Below are 21,487 nucleotides of genomic sequence, written 5' to 3'. Positions count from 1 at the left end.
TCATCATCAGTGTGAGGAACTACAGTAACACGGTTATGTGCAAGAACAACAAGTCACTAATGAAATGAAATCGTTTTGCTTAGCTTCGACTCTTGCAACGGGAGAAATGGTGGCTCCTTTCTCCAAGAGTCGCTGAGCTCTCGCTCACCGAGCAGCAGCAGCACGTTGTTTGGGTGCGCCGCTCGAATTTACCCGTGTAGAACGATGCGTCGCATGGGGGGGGGGGGGGGTTACCCGGTTTCCCCGTGTAGAACCGCCATTGTTTATACATTCACTCCAACCATCAATGGTTTGGTTTTCTTTGTAGGTTATGGTTCAGTAACTCCAAATTAACTCATTAAAGTTCTACAATTAAATTTCTATTTGATCATGTTTTTGGCAAGAAGGCTGTTTATTTTAGCAAGTTTTATGACTCAGTATAAACTAAATCGCTGTATGCAGTGGCGCCATCTAGCGAGTTTATAGGATAAACCAGAGAAGCCACTATTAGGTTTTACTACTTTATTTGCAAGCAAACAAGCTCCACTCATACAATCAATGCATCGATTTGAAGCCACAGAGCTAGATAACGCAACATGTGATAAGGTTACTGTAACAAATATGACCGTTGCCCTTTCTACAAAATGCAGAAGTCAGTCAACCACAGTAAGCTACACACAGGGTGACACAGCACAACATCTTGTACATTCTGAAACTACATTAAGATCTTCACAGAGAGAGAACATGATATTAGCATTTTAAAACTCATCATCACTCATCATATCAAAAAATAAATATAAAGAGAAAAATAACTTTCCCAATCTCTCATATCATTTTTACCCATGAATAAACAAATGTAGATGTGCCTTTCTTTGAGAGACAGCTTGTGTCAGAGAGAAACAATTGTTTTTTTAATTAAAAACCAATAAATATAATTATCATCATGGTCAGGATCTCTTTTTAGTTGAAACGACATCTTTCGATTAACATACACCTCTTTGGCTGAAGATATTTCTCCTCAGACATAGATATCTCTTAAAGTGAACATTATCTCTGCAGCGATTTATCTCTCTTTTAAGGAAGATATTTCTCTTTTAGCTCTTCAAACACCCAATATTGTGTCCCACTCAGGAATAATAAGATGACATAAACCACACAACACATGTTTTGGTGACACAGAGTCTCCATTTGAAATTATCTCGATAAGTAATCTCTAACTAAGCCTGACTAAACCCGATGACTAAGAAACTGAATAAGCCACTCTGATAAGAGAAGGAGAGATGGGGAGAAACAGAGGAGGAGGAAAGAGAAGAGGAGAAAAGATTAGTTACAGACACCATGAAGATTAGCAGGAACCAGGAGGAACCAAGGGGGTCAGAGGCACACCCAGCCCAGAGGTGGAGAGGTTAGCTGGGGTGTTAGGGGAGTCCTGCTGGGACCTGGGTCTCAATGAAGATCGCTAGTCAAAGTAGTAGTTCTGGGAGAAGATAGCTCCCTGTCCTTTGTAGTCTGGGGAGAAGTTGTAGATGAGAGCTTTGTCTTCCTCTGCTGCGCTGGAGAAGTTGTGGAAATTCTTCATCGCTGTTGAAAGAAGGGTGGCAGGGGATAGAGAAAGGGAGAGAGGGAGAGAGGAAGAGGAATAGGATGGAGAGAGAGAAATAGAAGGCTGGAAAGTTACAAGAGTTGATTTGGAAAACCATTTCAGGTGAACCGAACCAACCAAATCCATTCTTTATTGCATCATCTTCCTCAACCTCAGTCGCCTCTCTCCGTCTCTACCGCCCTCCATCTCTACCACCCCAACTCAACTACCTTTTTCCTCCCTCCCTCATTCTCATCCCCCCCTTCCCTCCCTCCTCCCTCCCTGCTCCTCACCCTCTGAGATGAAGAAGGAGGCGGTGTAGAAGGAGGCTCTGACGGCGGACCCCAGGTGGACCATGCCCGGCTTGTCCACCCACTCGAAGGGGCTCTTCTCTGGGTGCCACTGCACCGCGTAGAACGGGTACCGATAGGCTGGGGCAGGAGACAGGACACACACGTCAGACAGACCAGGAAGTACATTGACATGCACATCACAGACCAGGAAGTACATTGACAAGCACGTCAGACAGACCAGGAAGTACATTGACAGGCACATCAGACAGACCAGGAAGTACAGAGTCAAACAAATTGCATCCTATGTCCTTTCCAACCCACGTTTTCTTGAACTCGGTGGAAAAAGCCATTCGGTCAAGGAAAGATCTGAAGGAGGACAACCACGGTGCTGATGGAATCCGTCTGCACTTAGGTTAAGCGATGTGATGATGCGATGGAGGATATTATAAACGTGGATAAGCCGTGGTGAAAATACAGTGTTCGAATTTGCACTCCTGAAAGTGCATCTTAAGAACTTTGCCCTCGCGTTCTTACCGTATAGTTTCGATCAGGCTATATACACTTGGACTACAACGTGATAATCTATAACATACAACAAAAATAAGTGAACAAGTGTACATCAATTGTTCACTTATTTTTACGGTGCATTAAGGGTATCAAGAAGTGAACTTTAATAAGGTAACCAGATTGCTACACTCAAACATCATCACAAAATGTCCCTATGTCGTGCACTAATGAACAATTGAGGGTTTTCGAACATGGCCAGGAAATACAAACATAGGGCCATTAAAGAAACAGGAACTACATGCCCGCAAGACTAACACGAAGTACAATTAACCATCACAGTCCAGTAGTGCCGTGACAGCATATTATAAGTGTACCGTACCTTCCATGGTGGAGATGAAGTCAACTTTGCCGTCCGTGTTGATGGACAGAATCTTATAGAATCTCTTTAGCTTGGCGTTTCGGCTGAAGTTCTGTGAGAGATTCAGGTCAAAGAGTTAGTGTAGTGGTTGAAATTAAAAAGGGACATAATGTTATTAAAATTTAACAGTCGAGTTTTGACCACGACGATGAGAAGGACAGAAGAGCAGGGTAGAAGCGAAGGGGGAAAAGAGAAGAAACGAGAGTCGAGAAAGGTTTACCAGCTGCCAAACGAGGAGGGATGGGTTAAGAAGAAGAGAAGAAAATTTGGTGGGAAGGGAGAATATGGCAAAACAGAACAGGGGAGAAGGATAATGTAGTATAGAAGAGGAGGGAGGGAAGGCCAATAAGAGGAAGGCGGAGAGCAGCAGCGCTCACCTGCAGAGACAGGCTCCAGCTATGGAAGTTGGACGTGATGTTTTGTTCAGACAGCGACTGCATGACATCTTCTGGGAAAGACTGGAACAGACGACTAGACTTGGCCCCTGTGTGTTCACACACACACACACACACACACACACACACACACACACACACACACACACACACACACACACACACACACACACACACACACACACAATGAGAAGGATTAATGAAAACCTAGTTAGTTTACTAACCACTTAGTTTAGTGGTGCATTACAAGCAACACTTGAGCTGGTAGCCCAGAACCATATACGGTCCAATGCAATGTTAATCACTTCTTGAGTGTTAAGTGGGCGGGACATATTGGCTACAAGCATCCTATTAGTTTACATACACTCCGCCCCTTCCCGTCTAAAGCACAATGAGTGACATGTCTAATCATGTGGCCTCCAGACTTCTATCCTCAGGAAGTAGCTCTTTAAAATGTATCTAGAAGGATCCCTAGTAAAAAGGGATCCCACACTGCTGTCTGAAGGAAATAATCAGGAGCTCCTCATGCTCTTGTAGAAATAAATTATATATGTATGAGTCGTCGGTATCACAGACAATGACTATAGTCATCCAGATCCAGTCAATAACATTAATGATGTAACAACAGCACCATTCTGACTAATAATACTATTTAGTGTGTTTACCAGAGGATGGACAGCTGGCTACTGCTGTTAATCATTTTCTTTATGTTTACCTGCTGATTTAGATGTGGACTGCCTGTTTAAACACTACAGATGCATGCTGGGAGAGTGGGACGTTGCTTGTGGAGTATGGCCCCAGTTTTGCTGAGCCAACATTTCTCTCCTGCCATTTTAATGATTTGGTCTCAATTTCTCCAATGGAAACAGCTGATGTCTGATTTGCATAGTTCCACCCCCTACACTTTAATGCACCATGAGTAAAAAACATGTTTGAAAGTCACATATACTGCTTCCAAACACAACAGTGTAGGAATTAGCTCTTTAATATTTATCTAGAAGGATTCCTAGTAAAAAGGGATCCCACACTTTTCTGTTTAAAGAAAACCATCATGATCTTCTTCTATAGCTATATATATGATGGAAATGTCAGTATATTATAATAATTAACTCAATATTTAAATAAGAGTAAATGCCCTAATAAATAATTAATTAAAAGCAGTATCACAGACCATGTCTATAGTCATCCAGACCATCCCTCAAATATGTTGATAACATTAAGGATGTAACAGCAGCACCATGCTGTCTAATAGTAGTATTTAGTATGTTTACAAGGGACTGGACAGCTGGCTGCCGCGGTTAATCATTTTTATGTTTACCTGCTGATTTAGAAGGTTTACACACCACAGATGCATGCTGGGAGTGTGGGACATCACCTAGAAGAGTATGGCCCCAGTTTTGCTGATCCAAGATTTCTGTACTGCTATTTTACTGATTTGATCTCAATTTCACAGAGGTAGAGATCTTATATTTTTCTCCCTCTGTGAGTATGATTTGGGTGTGTAGTTGTGCAGTTGCATGTGCACTTAGATGGTGGAGAAAACTCTCTAATTGTTTAGATTAATATAATTACCATGACGTCAGCTGTTTTGCACAGTTCCGCCCCCTACACTTTAATGCACCATGACTGAAAAGGCTGTTGGCAAGTCACAAATACGGTTTCCAGACACCACACTGTAGGAATTAGCTCTTTAATATTTATCTAGAAGGATCCCTAGTAAAAAGGGATCCCACACTCTACTGTCTAAATAAAATCATCACAACCTCCACATGCTCTTTGATTATGGAATATACCCGCTGTAAATTACAATTCAGACCATCCCTAAAATATGATAACATTAATAATTTAACAGGAGCATCATCCTGACTAATAATAGTTTTTTGTGTGTTTACCAGAGGCTGGACAGCTAGCTGCCATCCAATCCTTAGCGTAACATTTCCCATCTAGTTTAAAAGGTGATGTTTACATGCTACAGATGCATGCTGGGAGAGTGTGAGGACATCTAGTAGAGCCGAGTCCCAGTTTTACTGATCCAACATTACTGTACAGCTATATAAATCATTTTGTTACAGTTTCACCTTTAAGACAAAAGTAGCCAAAATTACATTTATCTCTTGCTAAATATGTCTGAGAGGTTAGGAAAAAAATTATGAACAACACTTCATCAGATTGTCGTTCTTTTCATAATTGTATTTAGACAAAGTGCGTGGCCCCTTTTAACGAGGAATAGTTCTAGAGAAATATTAAAGATCAATTTTCTAGTTTACACTAGGAAATATATCTTTGACTGATCCACAGCCATGTCACTCGTGGTGCATTAAAGGGGCGGGTCTTCCTTTACTGAACCTAATCACAGATGCAGCCTCCAGACTACTATCATCAGGAATTAGCTCTTTAATATTTATCCAGAAGGATCCCTAGTAAAAAGGGATCCCACACTTTACTGTCTGAAAGAAAATAATCATGATCTTCTTGTATAGATATATGATGGAAATGTCAGTATATTACAATAATAAACTAAACATTTAAAGAAGATTAGCTCATTACATTAATTAATAGCAGTATCACAGACCATGTCTATAGTAATCCAGACCATCCGTCAAATATGTTGATAACATTAATGATGTAACAGCAGCACCATGCTGTCTAATAAAAGTATTTAGTATGTTTACAAGGGACTGGACAGCTGTCTGCCACGGTTAATCATTTTCTTTATGTTTACCTGCTGATTTAGAAGGTTTACACACCACAGATGCATGCTGGGAGTGTGGGACATCACCTAATAGACTATGGCCCCAGTTTTCCTGATCCAAGATTTCTGTCCTGCCATTTTAATGATTTGGTCTCAATTTCTCCAATGGAAACAGCTGATGTCTGATTTGCATAGTTCCACCCCCTCCACTTTAATGCACCATGAGTGACAAGCCTGTTTGCAAGTCACATATACTGCTTCCAAACACAACAGTGTAGGAATTAGCTCGTTAATATTTATCTAGAAAGATCCCTAGTAAAAAACGGATTCCACACTATTCTGTTTAAAGAAAACCATCTGGAGTTCTGCATGAAATACCTGTGGAAATTCTGCAAATTTTAAGGATCAAGTAGCTAACTAAGTAAGGAACTTTTAACTGATTATTCTGTTATGACTACTATCGTTTTTATGACCATCCCTAAATCATGTTAATATCATTAATAATCTAACAGGGACACCATCCTGAATAGTAATAGTATTTGGTTGTGTTTACCAAGGGATGGACAGCTAGCTGCCAGACAATCATTAACTTTACATCTCCCATCTAGTTTAGAAGGTGATGTTAATATGCTACAGATGCATGCTGGGAGTGTGTGATGACACCAAGTGGAGCCCCAGTTTTACTGATCAAACATTATTGTACAGCTATATAAAAGGGTCAATTTACATTCATTTATTTCTACATTTATCTGAGATGTTAGGAAGAACATTATGAACAACAGTCTGCCCCATCACCGCTAAAGCACCATGAGTGACATGGCTGTGGGCTAATCACAGATGCAGCCTCCAGACTTCTATCATCAGGAATTAGCTCTTTAATATTTATCCAGAAGGATCCCTAGTAGAAAGGGATCCCACACTTTACTGTCTGAATGAAAATAATCATGATCTTCTTGTATAGCTATATATATGATGGAAATGTAAGTATATTATAATAATTAACTCAATATTTAAATATGAGTAGTTCATTACATTAATTAAAAGCAGCATCACAGACCATGTCTATAGTCATCCAGACCATCCCTCAAATATGTTGATAACATTAATGATGTAACAGCAGCACCATGCTGTCTAATAATAGTATTTAGCAGAGATGGGACAAAGTCACTGTTTGGCAAGTCCCAAGTCTTAGCAGTCAAGTCCGAGTCGAGTCCCAAGTCAAGACAGGGAAAGGCAAGTCGAGTCCAAGTCAAAGTCACACCAAAGTCAAGTCGAGTCCAAGTCCAACTCTCAAACTTTTTTTCTGATCCACAGCCATGTCACTCATGGTGCATTAAAGGGGAAGGTCTTCCTTTACTGAACCCATTCATTTGACTATTCCCTAGTGTGGCTGGGTTCTGGTATTTGTATATGTTTGTGTATCTACAGTCTACCAGTGAGTTATTTCACAGAATTGAACCTTCAGCTTTTGTATTTTGAAACACTCAAGGTGCTGTTTGGATCATTTACATTCAAACATAGGCCGTGCTGTAGGAATTAGCTCTTTAATATTTATATATTTATTTATTTGGAGTAAAGGAAGACTCACCCCTCTAATGCACCAGAAGTGACATGGCTGTGGACCAGTCACACATATCAATTCAAGACACCATATGGTAGGAATTAGCTCTTTAATATTTATCTAGAAGGATCCCTCGTAAAAAGGGATCCCACAAAAATTAAACTAACAAAACATACACCTAAATATATTTTGTAAACAATTATTACCAGGTCTTCTGTTGCTCATAAAGTCCTTGCTAACCGCTCAGAAATATTCTGCAATGACTCAATATAAATTGACCCTTGTTACTTTTTCTCCTTCAGGAACCAAATTAGTTGTATAGCTCTGCAGTAATGTTGGATCAGCAAAACTGAGGCTAGGCTCTACTTGCACATTCCCAGCATGCATCTAGCTTGTAAACATCACCTTCTAAACTAGATGGGAAATGTAAAGTAACTGATTGACTGGCAGCTGGCTGTCCAGACCCTGGTAAACACTCAAAAAGACAATTATTAGTCCGGATGGTGCCCCTGTTATATTATTAATGTTATGAACATGGTTTAGGCATGATCTAAAAACCTAAAGAAGTCTGCTGTGACCGAAGTTAGTTATTATCTTATTTTATAAATACATTCAGGTATTTTTACACATTTCTAGCAGCTATTATTCATAAAACAAGAAAATGTGGAACACCTGTTGGTTTTCTTTGGACAGTTGGGAGTGGGATCCCTTTTTACTAGGGATCCTTCTAGATAAATATTAAAGAGCTATTTCCTGCAGTGTGCTGTCTGGAAGCGGTATCTGTGAATTGCCAACAGCCTTGTCACTCATGGTGCATTAAAGTGGATGGGAGCGGAACTATGCGAATGAGCTGACGTCATGGTAGTTGTTGTGATGTGCAGAATGTGTTACACTTGTTCTCATGTGCAGGATGTCTTGCACTTGGTTATGTGAAATTTGTATACCAGTTTATTTTAAATCCTCTGAAGTGTTTTTTACCAATTTATGCCGCTTTTCACAGTAATTGTTTAAATTGCTCGGTAATTTAAACAAATACCGAGTTTTCTCACCCATCTGACATTGAAATGCTAAATCCATACAAACACACACACACACACACACACACACACACACACACACACACACACACACACACACACACACACACACACACACACACACACACACACACACACACACACACACACACACACACACACACAGGTATAATGTGTAATGTGTAACAATCCCCATTTTCTGGGTGTTTCATGTTCAGTTGTAGAAGCTTAAACTTTCTGATATGTTCCCGATAAGCATAATTCAAGTCCCGCCCTTCTAATTCACCATAAGTGACATGGCTGTGGACCAATCACATACATCACTTCCAGAGCGGAACTATGCGAATGAGCTGACGTCATGGTAGTTGTTGTGATGTGCAGAATGTGTTACACTTGTTCTCATGTGCAGGATGTCTTAAACTTGAACTGAAAAACTAGCTTCCTGTTGCAGAAGTTAGTTATTAGTACCTTAGTTTGTAACTACATTCATGTATTTTAACACATTTCCAGCAGGTATATAAACAGAGCATGTGGAACTCCTTATTGCTTTCCTTTAGACAGTAGAGTGTGCAATCTCTTTTTACTAGGGATCCTTCTAGATAAATATTAAAGCGCTAATCCCCACAGATCTTGGTCTGGAAGCGGTATGTGATACTTGTCAACAACCGTGTCACTCATGGTTCATTAACGTGGAGGTGGTGGAACGATGCAAAACTAAAACACACACCCATTTTCTGGGTGTTTCATATTCAGTTGTAGAAGCTTAAACCTTTTTTTGGATTAGCATAAGTCAAGTCCCGCCCTTCTAATGCACCATGAGTGACATGGCCTATGATGGCCGTTGACCAATCACAGCTATCACTTGCAGAACACTCTACGTCGGAAATAGCTCTTTGAAATGAATATAAGGAGGATCCCTTGTAAAAAGGGATCACACACAATTCACTGACTAAAGGTGAATGCAAGGAGCCAAATGCTCTCTTCTTACTGAATATTGTTTTGCTGATCAAACAATCATTACTGTAATGCTATATTACTGATTTGGTCCAAGTTTCAACTGGTAGAAAATGTGGATAAAGAGTGTCAACAGTGATAACTAACAAAAGTAAATATTTATATAAAACATATCTGAAAGGAAGGATTTCACAGAACTTAACATTCAGGTTGTGTACTTCAAGCAGCCTTTGGTAAACACAGGACAGTGCTCCGGTTACATTATTAATGCTATTAACATTGTTTAGGGATGGGCTGAAAAGTCTCTTTTGCAGACGTTAGTTATCAGTACCTTAGTTTGTAAATAAATTCAGCATCATGACTTATCATTAGACAGGGTGTGGGATCCCCTTTTAATAGAGATCCTTTTAGATAAATATTAAAGCGCTAACTCCTACAGTGTGGTGTCTGGAAGCAGTATCTGAATCTTGCCAACAACCGTGTCACTCGTGGTGCATTAAAGTGGAGGGGGCGGGACTATACAAATCAGCCAACGTCATGGTAGTTATATTAATCTAAACAATTACCAAGTTTTCTCACCCATCTAACAGAGGGAGAAAAATGTCAGATATCTATTAAAGGTATAATGTGTAACCTGTAACAATCCCCATTTTCTGGGCGTTTCATATTCAGTGGTAGAGAGTTAAACCTTTTGATATGTTCCAGATTAGAATAAGTCAAGTCCTTCAAATGCACCATGAGTGACCTGGCTGTGGACCAGTAACATATACCACTTCCAAAGATCACCCTATAGGAATTAGTGCTTTAATATTTATCTATCCCTAGTAAGAAGGTATCCCACTTCATTGGCTAGAGAATTATGCATTGAGCTCCACGTGCTTATTTTTTACAGAATATACCTTATGGAAGCATCAGTAAATTACATCTAAAGTCTATAGTTTCCTCAACATACTGGAAACATGTTAAAACAATTAATATAACAGCAGCACCATCGTCAGTATTTAAAATGGGCTGGACAGCTACCTACCCTGGTAAAGCAAGTACATTACGTTTGCCATCTGGTTCAGAAGGTGACTACACATGTCTTGATATTAATACGCCGCTGATGCATGCTGGGATTGTCACCTAGTAGAGCCTAGCAAAAATGTTGCTGATTCAATTACTGTAGTCATGCTATATTACCGATTTGGTCCCAGTTTCAGCTTGTAGAAACTTTGGATAAAAGTATAAAAATGTCTGATAACTAACAAAAGTAAATAATTTTATATACATAAAACACATCTGAAAGGTTGGGAACGATTTCACAGAGCTTAACCTTCAGGTTTTGTATTTAAAATGACTCAGGGTATTATTTGAATAACTTACTTTGTAACATACACATTTGTACGAATGCTGTAATCCATTTGGATGGTACGCCGTTACGTGCAAGTTGTAAATTGCAAATCTCCTAGCTTTCTTGCGGCATTTCACTGAGGCACACCCACTTTTGGTCGTAGTATCTCGTCACTTTGAAAGTAGAGCGAGTTCAGTGAGGCCGAACGTAATACTCGTCAACAAAAATGGCTGCGCCCGTAAAGAGATTTATTTTCTTTGTATGACGTTGGTCATTTAAATGTAGATTTTAAATGCTTTTACACACTTGATGACATTGCTCCTTAATGCCAGTCACCAATTTATGCATTGCACGGTCTTGCTGTGCGTGCAATACAATGTAAAGTTGTGTTGTTTGTTTTCGAGCTGGAGGCTATTGTAGCTAACAACAACAATGACCAATGAGAAACAGGAAATATACTATGACCAAAAGGGGACGTGCCTCCGCAAATTCCGCAAGAAAGCTGGAAGATTTGCAACTTACGACTTGCACGTACCAACATACCATCCAAATGGATTACAGCCTAACATTGCATTTGGATTCCTGAAGCCGCAATCTACTCTGTCCAATAAGCACATAGCTTAATTTACTGTCTGCTTAAGTACTGCATCACACTGTATGATGTCAGCTGATAAGCATAGTCTCACCCTCTCTATGTAAATGCACCATGAGTGAACCAGCTGTCCACCCGTTATAGATACCGCTTCCGGACGCAGATTGGCAGGAATTAGCTCTTTAATATTTATCTAGAAGGATCCCTAGTAAAAAGGGATCCCACACAATACTGTCAACAGAAAACCATCAGGAGTTCCACATCTTCTTGTCTTATGAATTATAGCTGCTGGAAATGTGGTAATTACATGAATCTAGTCACGAATCAAGTAAGGTGCCAATAACTACAACTTCAGTCACTTCTATCATTTTTTGAACCATCCTTAAACCATGTTAATAACATTAATCTAACAGGAGCACCATCCTGACAAACAATTATTTTGTTGTATTTACCAGGGGTTGGACCGCTAGCTGCCAGTCAATCATAAACTTCACATTTTCCATCTAGTTTAGAAGGTGATGTTGACATGCTTCAGATGCATGTTGGGAATGTGTGAGGACACCTATTAGACCCTAGCAACAGTTTAACTGATCCAACATTACTGTAAAGGTATACAACTGTTTTTTTTCTACTTAAACCTGGCAAATGTATTCATTGCAAAATATATCTGATAGTTTAGGAAGGATTTTATGAACAACAAAGGCCTGGTGATAAGGTCTATAGCCCTTTATTAGGTTTTGCTTCAGATCATTATATTTTAGACAGTAGAGTAAGATCCCTTTTTACTAGGGATCTTTCTAGATAAATATAAAAGAGCTTATTCCTGCAGTAGTGTGTCTGGAAGTGATATTACTGACTGGTCCACAGCCACGTCACTCATGGTGCATTAGAGGGGCAGAGCATCCTTTTTTTCCAAAGTAATTGCTGTGTGTCACATTGTACAACTGAACAGATACATTTTGTTTATTCCCTAGTGTGGCTGGCTTCTGATATAAATAAGTATTTGTTTGTTTATCTACATTCAACCAGTAAGTTATTTCACAGATCTTAACCTTCAGGCTTTGTACTTAAAACCACTCAAGGTATTGTTTGAATAACTTACGTTACAACATACACATTTTGAACTGACATTGCATTTGGATTCCTAAAGCTGCTTTCTCCTCTGTCCATTTGGCGCTTAGTTTAATTTATTGTCTGCTGAAGTACTGCATCACACTGTATGATGCCAGCTGATAAGCATAGTCTCACCCCCCACCAAATGCACCATGGGTGACATGGCTGTCGACCAGTCACAGATACCACTTCCAGACAGCAACTGGTAGGAAATAGCTCTTTAATATTTATCTAGAAGGATCCCTAGTAAAAAGGGATCCCACACTCTACTGTCTAAATAAAAACATCAGGCTTTTCACATGTTCTGTCTTATGATATATACCTGCTGTAAATGTGCAAAATTACATTAATCAAGTTACAAATGATGTAAGGTACTGATAACTACAACTTCTGTCAGAGACAATTTCTATAGTTCTTCAGAGACCATCCCTAAACCATGTTAACAACATTGAACAGGAGCACCATCCTGTGTTTACCAAGAGCTGGACTGCCAGCTGCCAGCCAATCATTTCCCATCTAGTTTAGAAGGTGATGTTTCCATGCTACAGATGCATGCTTGGAGTGCGTGAGGTCATCAAGTAGAGAGTGGCCCAAGTTTTACTGATCTAACATTATTATACAGCTATAAAACTTATTTGGTTCCAGTTTCACCTTGAAGTGGAAGGTAGCAAGGGTCAATTTATATTTCTTCATCTTAAAATATATCTATTGATACTATTTTTTCTAGACAGTAGATTGTGGGTTCCCTTTTTACTAGGGATATATAGATATATATTGAAGAGCTAATTCCTACAGGATGATGTCCGGTATCTTTCAGTGGTCCACAGCCATGAGACTCATACTGCATTAGAAAACGGCATAGTCCATGTAAAACTGAAGACATTAATTTCCATATTCCCTAGTGTGGCCGGGTTAAGGTATGGACATCAATTTATTTGTCTGTCTACAATATACCAGTCAGTTATTTCCAATAAATTAACCTTCAGGTGTTATTATTTCTACTCTGTACTCTATGTAGTTATTGTTTAAAACTAAATTAGGAAGGATTTTATGAAATAACAGTAGAACTCAATTGTCAGTACAGCCTCATCAGTATGGTATACTGTTGATACCTTAGATAACACTGAAGATGATTTTTCACTGGGGATACTTTCAGAAAAACATTGAGGTTTAATTTCTATGAGCTATTGTCTGGAAGATGGACCACTTGACTAGTCCTAGTCATGGTGCAAATTTCAGTGTTGGGACATGACTTATGCTAATCAGGTACACATCTAAAAAGGTTTCTGTCTGAAAATAGCAGAAACACCCAGAATGCAGTTCAACAAACATTAAATAACCCCTCAAAATAGCAAAACACTACAGACTCCCTATCATTTCCAGTGCTTTCAAGCTCTTTTCAAAATCAGAGAATATCTATTTTTATTGCAAGTCATTGTTTCGAGTTATTTTAGGATAACATAACCTTTCTTGATCTCAGACGGGAGGTTTGGGTGTCTCAGTGAGAAAAACGTCAACATTTTGTGCATGGGTTTAAATATATAGATATAAATAAGCAAATAAAATCCCCATGTTCGAAAAGTTGCTGATACAGGCTATGGTTTAATTTGGATGAATGATACCTCGGGTAAATGGGGCAGCAGGTGGGTGTAACCTAAAGTAAAGGTGATGGTAGGGGAGTTTACCCTGTAGTAAAGGTGACGGTAGGTGAGTGTAGAAAAAGAGGGGTGAGGGTAGGTCATTTTTAGCTATAGTAAAGGTGAGGATAGGTAAGGGTAAGCTGTAGTAAAGGCGGGGTGAGGGTAGGATCTACCTTTGCTCAAGGTCAGCGGTAGAGCTACAGCCTTGGTGTTGGTGAGGGTCAGAAGGTTCTTGTTGGCTGTGAGCACCGACATCTGCTGGAAGCCCTGGCAGGTACCCCAGATGGGGAAGTGGTCCCCATCATCGTTTGCCTGGAGCAGAAGACATTCAAACCCTTTAAAAAACATCAGTGACCCAGCACAGATCTCCATCCTATGTGGACCAGCGTTCTCCTTTTAGGAGTACCATACTCCTCCACCACTACGGTCTCTATGGTCCAACGTCTGAGGCTCTGAGGAGGTCTTGATGAGCTCATTATCATCGTTCTTCATCGGTCACCCCAAATATCCCTGAATGGGATTAATAAAAGGTAATTGTGCCTTATTATCTTATCTGTGACTGTTATATTCCTTGTTATTGTATTTATTATTATTCCCCGGAATAAGCGGTAATACATAACGGTCCCATTACTCCAGTGGTGTCATAGGTGTGATAGCTGTAGCATGTGTACTAACGACAGTGGCTGTACTAACTATAGTGGGTGTTCTAACTTTAGTATGTGTTGCATCTATAGTAGGTGTGATAACTGAGCCATGAGTACTAACTATAGTATGTGTATTAATTATGGTAGGAATTTACAATGTCCATCTGTGCAATCTAACTTCCTCCTGATGCAATCTGGCCCGCCAGCCCCTGACAGCCCAGCTATAAAGCCTTCTTTTCCTGTGCATTTGCAAGTATTTGAATCCTAAACTGCAATATTTTTGAGTTCCTGTGAATGTGTGATATGTGAATGATGTGCATTGTCCACCTAGCACCACACTACGCTACCCAAGTCAAACTATGAGTCAGAATGCTGCTGAAGGACGCCTACAGGCCGACTGTGAGCATTGAGGATTGAACCATGAACCTTTCGGTGTGGGGTCGACCACCCAAGGCCCGACACCGTCAGATCAATTTGAAATAGAGATCTTTTAAATAAAAGATAAATCAAACAGAATTAAGCAGGTACCATCCCCTATGATGTGCTTGACTAGCACTAATAATCGACTCACCTCGTCTTTCTGATGCCAAGAGCTTTGATATAATCTTACTGAAGGCGATTGCACACGAGGGGGGGGCAAATCCCGACCAAATGGCAAAAATGTGGACAGGGGGAGTAGTTGTGCAGCACTCTCCTACATCCTCATCCACAGATGAGGTGCCCTTGAGCAAGGCACCTGCTCCCCGGGTGCTGAACTGTTGCCCACTGCTCTGGGTGTTCCCCCGTGTGTGTGGATTTCGGACAAGGTCACTCCTCTGTGTGTGTATGTGCAAGTGTGTATGTGTTCACCAGCTCCCGGATGGATCGAAAGCAGAGAAAGAATTTCCCCCAAAAAGGAACAATAAAGGATAACTTAACCCTAACAAACACATATCCTCACCCACCAACATCAGGCCAGTGTGCGCTGAGTTGGCTTGGGTAAGGGTTGTACGCGTCTTTTTGTGGGTCAGTGTGTGCAGCCAGCTTATGTCATGCAGCACACGGGGGGGGGGGGGGGGGGGGAGAGGAAGACCTTGAGAGCCAGGCTGTAGAAGATCTTGGAGACCCGACTGAACTGAGAGGTCTCGATGTCCACGTCTCCGCCCGGCAGCAGCAACCTAGGGAGGGCAAATCAGAGGGGTAAGGTTGGGTGTTGGAGAAGGTTAGTATCTTTGGTGAATACATCAATTGGGTATATTACATAGGCCAGAGGGATGAGCAGTCCCTACTGGCCGTCCAACACCTCTACCAGCACCAACTGGTCCCCCATCCAAGGATGGACCAGGACCAGCCCTGCTTAGCTTCCAGATAAACCAGTATTACTATGCAGTTTTTTTGTATTTTTTATAAATACCTTTCATCTCATATACAAATTAAGACAGCCACCATCCAACATTCAAAACATTCCCTGGTAACTCCCCTTAATACAACATTAAAGATGCAAAACACCAATACACGTATTCTGGCGCATATGCGTGTGTAGTAGAATGACGATAGTGGAATCAATAGCATTCTTCTTCTGGTGAACACAAATCTATCCAATGAGACGATAGCAATAAGTGGCCGCTCCAGCTGTTAGCGGGGTTATCTTGAGCTAACGTGTCATGTGGCAGGTATACTCTAGATCAGGCTCCCCATTATGAACAGCCATCGCACCTGAACTGGCTCCTCGTGATGTCTGAATTAACATGGAAATTGAGAATCTTCACCCATGGTCCTGGGGGCATTCTACTTACCCGTTGATGGAGTTGAAGATCCTCACATACTCCTCTTCCGGTAGGTTTATTCTGGGGAAACGAGAATATCATTTAGAGGCAAAATTAATTTCAATAGCTGATTCTTTTTGGAAGGCCTGTCGTGCAGCACATTAACTTTATGGATCCCTTAGGATGGAAACACCTGCTGAATGGCTACAGGTGAACGCTCAAGGCTTTTGGGATATGTTGACTAGCCATCGCAGATGTGTTGGGACTCTACATCACCCCCATAGCCCACAGAGCCCCTCGCTGTTGGGGGCGCACATCCAAAAAAGAAAGGTCAACCTTCAGGCAGGCAGACTTGCGACTCATTTCCTGTTCCTTCACGTTCTACCAATTTATATTCACATGAATACTAATTTGTACGACACATCATCTTCACGCTGACTTTCGGGGACTTCTAGGTATTCATCGACGCAGAACCATAAATCCACAGCGGATATCTAACGCAACCGTATACTAGACTTTGGCTTAAAGAAAGGCCTGGCGCCGACACACGAACACAGGTCGGTACAGTTTGAAGTGGCCGTCTCAGCCAATAGGAGGGCAGCTTACATACCTGATGGGGACCACCCTGGCCCCGGCGCTCTCCACGTATTTAACGTAGCAGGCGGCGATGTAGGAGTTGCCCTTGGCAGACAGGTCATCAGGTAGGTTCTCCTGGGCCAGCACGCCTGCCCAGGAAACAATGGCGTAATGTTGACACTTGCTGCTACTCATATTGTGTATAGATGAAGAATTATGTGAAGTATTTTTTGTAGTCCTTTGACTGTGCTGCTTTTAGGGTAATCATGTCTGTCTAGTGGTCCTGAGGACATCATAACCTCTACCTGCTGCTTAATGACATGCATATTAATAGACTTTGATCCCAGTATCCCTATTACAGTGGCATTAGCCTTAAAGCAATCATAAACAGCATTTGAGTTTGATCATTTTATCAGGGGATATGCTGACTGTAACTGATTGTACTATAGTGTCGCTACAGTTCCGTATGTCCCTTTCTGAAACGCTCTTCTCCCCATCCCTCTTTCTAGACAATTATACATGGAGGAAAACATAAACCGAAAGCTATAAAGTAGGCCTGTTTGTGCCTGCGTGTCAATGTGTCTTGTATGTCTATGTGCGTGTTTGTCTCACCGATAATAGGCCGGTAATTCAACGGCTCGGGGTTCCGCGCTTTCACCACGACAGGCGCGCCGCAAAGGCAGGCGCCAAGCACCGCGACGACGGCAGCAGCAGGCGAATACATCCAACAAGGTGGCTGAATATACGGCAGAAAAAACACAACCACGAGATTATCAACCGTGGCCTCTCGGATTTACAATTTAAATACAGCAAAACGACACGCGTGTCTCCGAGCTGGAGGTGTCTATAGCTCAGTCCTCGCCAAAGTCTAAATTGCGAGGCAGGATGTTTTCTTCCAGGGATTCGAGGCGATGGACGCCGAAGCCGAAAACGTTTGATTCTGTTGATTGGGACGCGGTTTATTACCAGCGCCTCGTCTTCCTGATGAACCTGCCGGTGCGCGTCGGTCACGTGTTTAACCATTAAAGGACTCGCCTACGTTACGTAGAACTGTGACCAGTAGAAGAACGGGAACCAGTAGATCGTCCCCTTTCTTCGCCGTTAATACGACGACCGAACCAACCGCGTCGACCCAGCGTCATATATTTGTGTCTATGTAGCCTACGTAGGTTATATGTGGGCCTATAGGTATATTTTATGTTGCATTTTGAGTAAAGATCCTCGACTTCGATGGTGAAGTCGAACAACTTCATATTTTTGTCGTAGGCTATGCTATTTTATCATAGCTTTTATAGGGCTGTTCTTTTCTTTCTCGAGCAGATAAACAATGTCCTTTGGGATTGATAAACTAGGCCTAGGCTCTGAATCAGAATCGTTGTGTTTGTGGTTGGGTGTGTGTGTCATAATGTGAATGTCCTATGAATAGTGGCGCACATATTAACACACAGAGGAAGCGAGAGTGCGTGTTTATAACCTACACAAATCACAATGTTTACACTGTCCTGTACTCTTTGTTTAGTCGTTTACTGTTCCACTATGTACACATTTAGTTATTGTAATGTATTTCTGACTGTTTGATTGTATCTTGTGTTTTCCTCACATAATATTGTTCATTTACATTGCCAAATAACTAAACAAATTGTTCTGTTATTTGGCAATGTAAATGTTCGTGTCCGATCGATGGCATGCTTATTCAGCCCTTTGAATTGCCTTAAAATCGTTTGAGAAATAGGCAGATAACCTGAGGTGACATAGAGAGAGAGAGAGAGAGAGAGAGAGAGAGAGAGAGAGAGAGAGAGAGAGAGAGCGGGGGGGGGGGGGCGCACATGGGTAGGCAGGCAGCAGAAAACAAGGGAGAGAATGATAGAAAGAGGGTGTTCGAGTTAAAGTGCTGATAGCAGCAGTTTCTACTACCGCAGGACTCTTCATGGATCAATAGATTTACTGCAGGGACAGCGTTGTCGTGCACTTCCAGTGAATTACCACTAGAGTTCGCACAACTCTCACAGAAGTACCCTCCATGGGAACGAACCAAAAGTGTGCTTACAGTGAATTACGTCATTTTACAGTTTTAGGTAGACTTGAAGTGTGTGTGTGTGTGTGTGTGTGTGTGTGTGTGTGTGTGTGTGTGTGTACCTACGTACGTGTGCTTTATTGTGTGTGTGTGTGTGGGGGGGGGGATGTGTTTGTGTGATGTTGGACGAGTTCAGAGGTAATTTTGATGAATGAGGTCATCACGTAGCATTTTTAAGTTATTTGCAATATATAGTCTATCTAAATGGCAGACTGGGTGAAACTTAGTTTCAATGGACCATTTTTACTAGCACACCCTCTGGGCGTAGCACCTTGAAAACAACTAGCTTGTCAGGAACAGTAGAGGTTGAGCTCATGGGCATTGCGACCGCTAGCCTTATGAGCAATTGAAAGCTAATGCAACCTGTTGTGTTTTTCATCTCAAACATAGATTGCACCTATAACATAGAAGCACACACAGACACACACAGAAGCACACACAGACACACACACGCACACCGAAAAACATACACTGCACAAACCCACACACACGACGCAACCTTGCACGCACATGTGCACACACACACACAGACACACACACACAAACACTATTTTGCTATGTGCACATCAATAGAAAAAGAAAGAGAGGGGGGGAAGGGAAGGTGAGGATAGAGAGAGAGAGGCAGAGGGAGGGAGAGAGAAAAAGAGAGAATTAATTTCTCACTCAGATTGGCTCTACATGCCCAATTTCTTTCTGTGTTTATTAATTTATTAATTTATTAATCAATTAAATTGTAATTGCTGTGGAACGGGCCAGGCCGGCGGTCATCATGGCGGTACCAGCCATTCTGTAATCCTCCAGAACTCACAGATGGCCAGATCCCCCCAAGAGGTAGTCACTGTGCTTCTTTATGAAACTTCTATGACTCCATTCTCAATTTATAACGATCCACTTTTCAGATTTCCATGGTCAACTCCAAGCCCAATACTATTTCACTTTATTGGACTGCATGTTAGATTGTTGTTTTGAATTGTGAACTATTTCAAATGTTTGTATTCTTTTTTATTTTGTGGGTGTCTTTTTTTGTTTTAGTGTATTGGCAATGGTAGCGCATATTTTCCATGTTAATAAAGCCCTTGGAATTGAATTGAATCGAAATGAATTGAAGCAGAGAGAGAGGGAGAGAGGGGGATGGAGAGAAAGAGAGAGAGAAAGTGAGAGTGGAAGAGGGAGAGAGTCAGAGTGAAGATAGAAAGGGACAGGGATATAAAGAGTTAGAGAGAGAGCGACGGCAAGATAGAGAGGGACAGAGAGAGCGAGAGAGGGCGAGAGAGAGAGAGAGAGAGACAGAGTAAGACTTTTTGGCCAAAGGAACATGTGTGTGTTTGTGTGTGTGTGTGGGGTGTGTGTCACTTGTGAACAATTGTGTGTTTGTGTATGTTTGATGTTGCGTGTGTGCGCACCACCAACATACACTTAAATAAATACTGAAGTAAATACAGTGTACTGTGCACAATATACAGTAGAGCATATCTTTAGCAGAGCATACAGCATAGAGCATGGAGCAAAGAGCATTGAGCAAAGAGCATAGAGATGGAGCAAAGATCATTGAGCAAAGAGCAAAGAGCATAAAGAATAGAGCATAGAGCAAAGATCGTTGAGCAAAGAGCATATCACTCAAGGCTCTTTGCTCTGCTCTTTGCGCTATGCCAAAGAGCACAAAGTAAAGAGCATAGAGCGTAGAGCATAGAGCATGATATAGTATAATATAAAATATATATTTATAATCACTTTATATGTCTAGCACTTTCAGTGCCTCACCACAGTCACATTATCAAACAAAACCTTCCCTACAAACGTATCTTAAGAAGTGAAATGAAACGTGAACCGACTCTGCAAGGCTGTTCTCTTCAGTACTAGTAGTCTAGAATATGGAACCGTACATTATCGTATAGTATTGTACATATTCATAGTTTATTATTAAACACACACACACACACACACGCACACACACACATACACACACGCATTCCCGAGGCCACACACTTTCTCACTAACATGCACTCTCTCACATACCACAGCTGCTGCTGGGGGTGGTGGGTGTCTGTGTGTGTGTGTGTGTGTGTGTGTGTGTGTGTGTGTGTGTGTGTGTGTGTGTGTAGGTGTGTGTGTGTGTGTGTGTGTGTGTATCTGTGTCTGTGCGTATATGTGTGTGGTTGTGTCTAAATGCGTCAGACTGAAACAAAGTGACGATGGCGTTGTGTGTGTGTGTGTGTGTGTGTGTGTGTGTGTGTGTGTGTGTGTGTGTGTGTGTGTGCGTCTGTATGTGCGAGCGAGCGTGCGTGAGTTGGAATGTCATAATGTGTCTGGGGAACTGAGCTGGCATTGCATTTATGTGTGTATATTGTTTGT

The 21,487-nt window shown here is 41.3% G+C and overlaps 1 protein-coding gene across 1 annotated transcript; it reads right to left on the bottom strand.

Annotated features, from left to right (window-relative positions):
* Nucleotides 1-528: 528 nt before the first annotated feature.
* On the bottom strand, nt 529-18,161 carry LOC307084306 (gamma-glutamyl hydrolase). The gene is made up of 10 exons (XM_079748637.1): nt 18,028-18,161; nt 17,674-17,797; nt 17,096-17,210; nt 16,516-16,566; nt 15,813-15,897; nt 14,270-14,408; nt 3,157-3,263; nt 2,741-2,831; nt 1,855-1,992; nt 529-1,560 (listed from the first exon to the last, which is right to left on the bottom strand). The coding sequence occupies exons 1-10, from the start codon at nt 18,082-18,084 to the stop codon at nt 1,439-1,441; spliced, it is 1,029 nt and encodes a 342-aa protein (XP_079604763.1). The 5' UTR covers nt 18,085-18,161; the 3' UTR covers nt 529-1,438.
* Nucleotides 18,162-21,487: the final 3,326 nt, after the last annotated feature.

Source organism: Pollachius pollachius, assembly GCF_949987615.1.
Source record: "Pollachius pollachius genome assembly, chromosome: 12".
Lineage (NCBI taxonomy): Eukaryota > Metazoa > Chordata > Actinopteri > Gadiformes > Gadidae > Pollachius > Pollachius pollachius.
The sequence above is the reverse complement of the archived record's forward strand: the minus strand, read 5'-3'. Positions and strand labels throughout refer to the sequence as shown.

Coding starts and splice junctions, on each gene's coding strand:
- LOC307084306 (XM_079748637.1), bottom strand. CDS start 18,084: ATGGTTAAACACGTGACCGACGCGCACCGGCAGGTTCATCAGGAAGAC. Junction 3,264..14,269: donor ACCGCTGACCTTGAGCAAAG/GTAGATCCTACC, acceptor GTGAACACACAG/GGGCCAAGTCTAGTCGTCTG. Junction 1,993..2,740: donor CTTCATCTCCACCATGGAAG/GTACGGTACACT, acceptor CTCCTGCCCCAG/CCTATCGGTACCCGTTCTAC.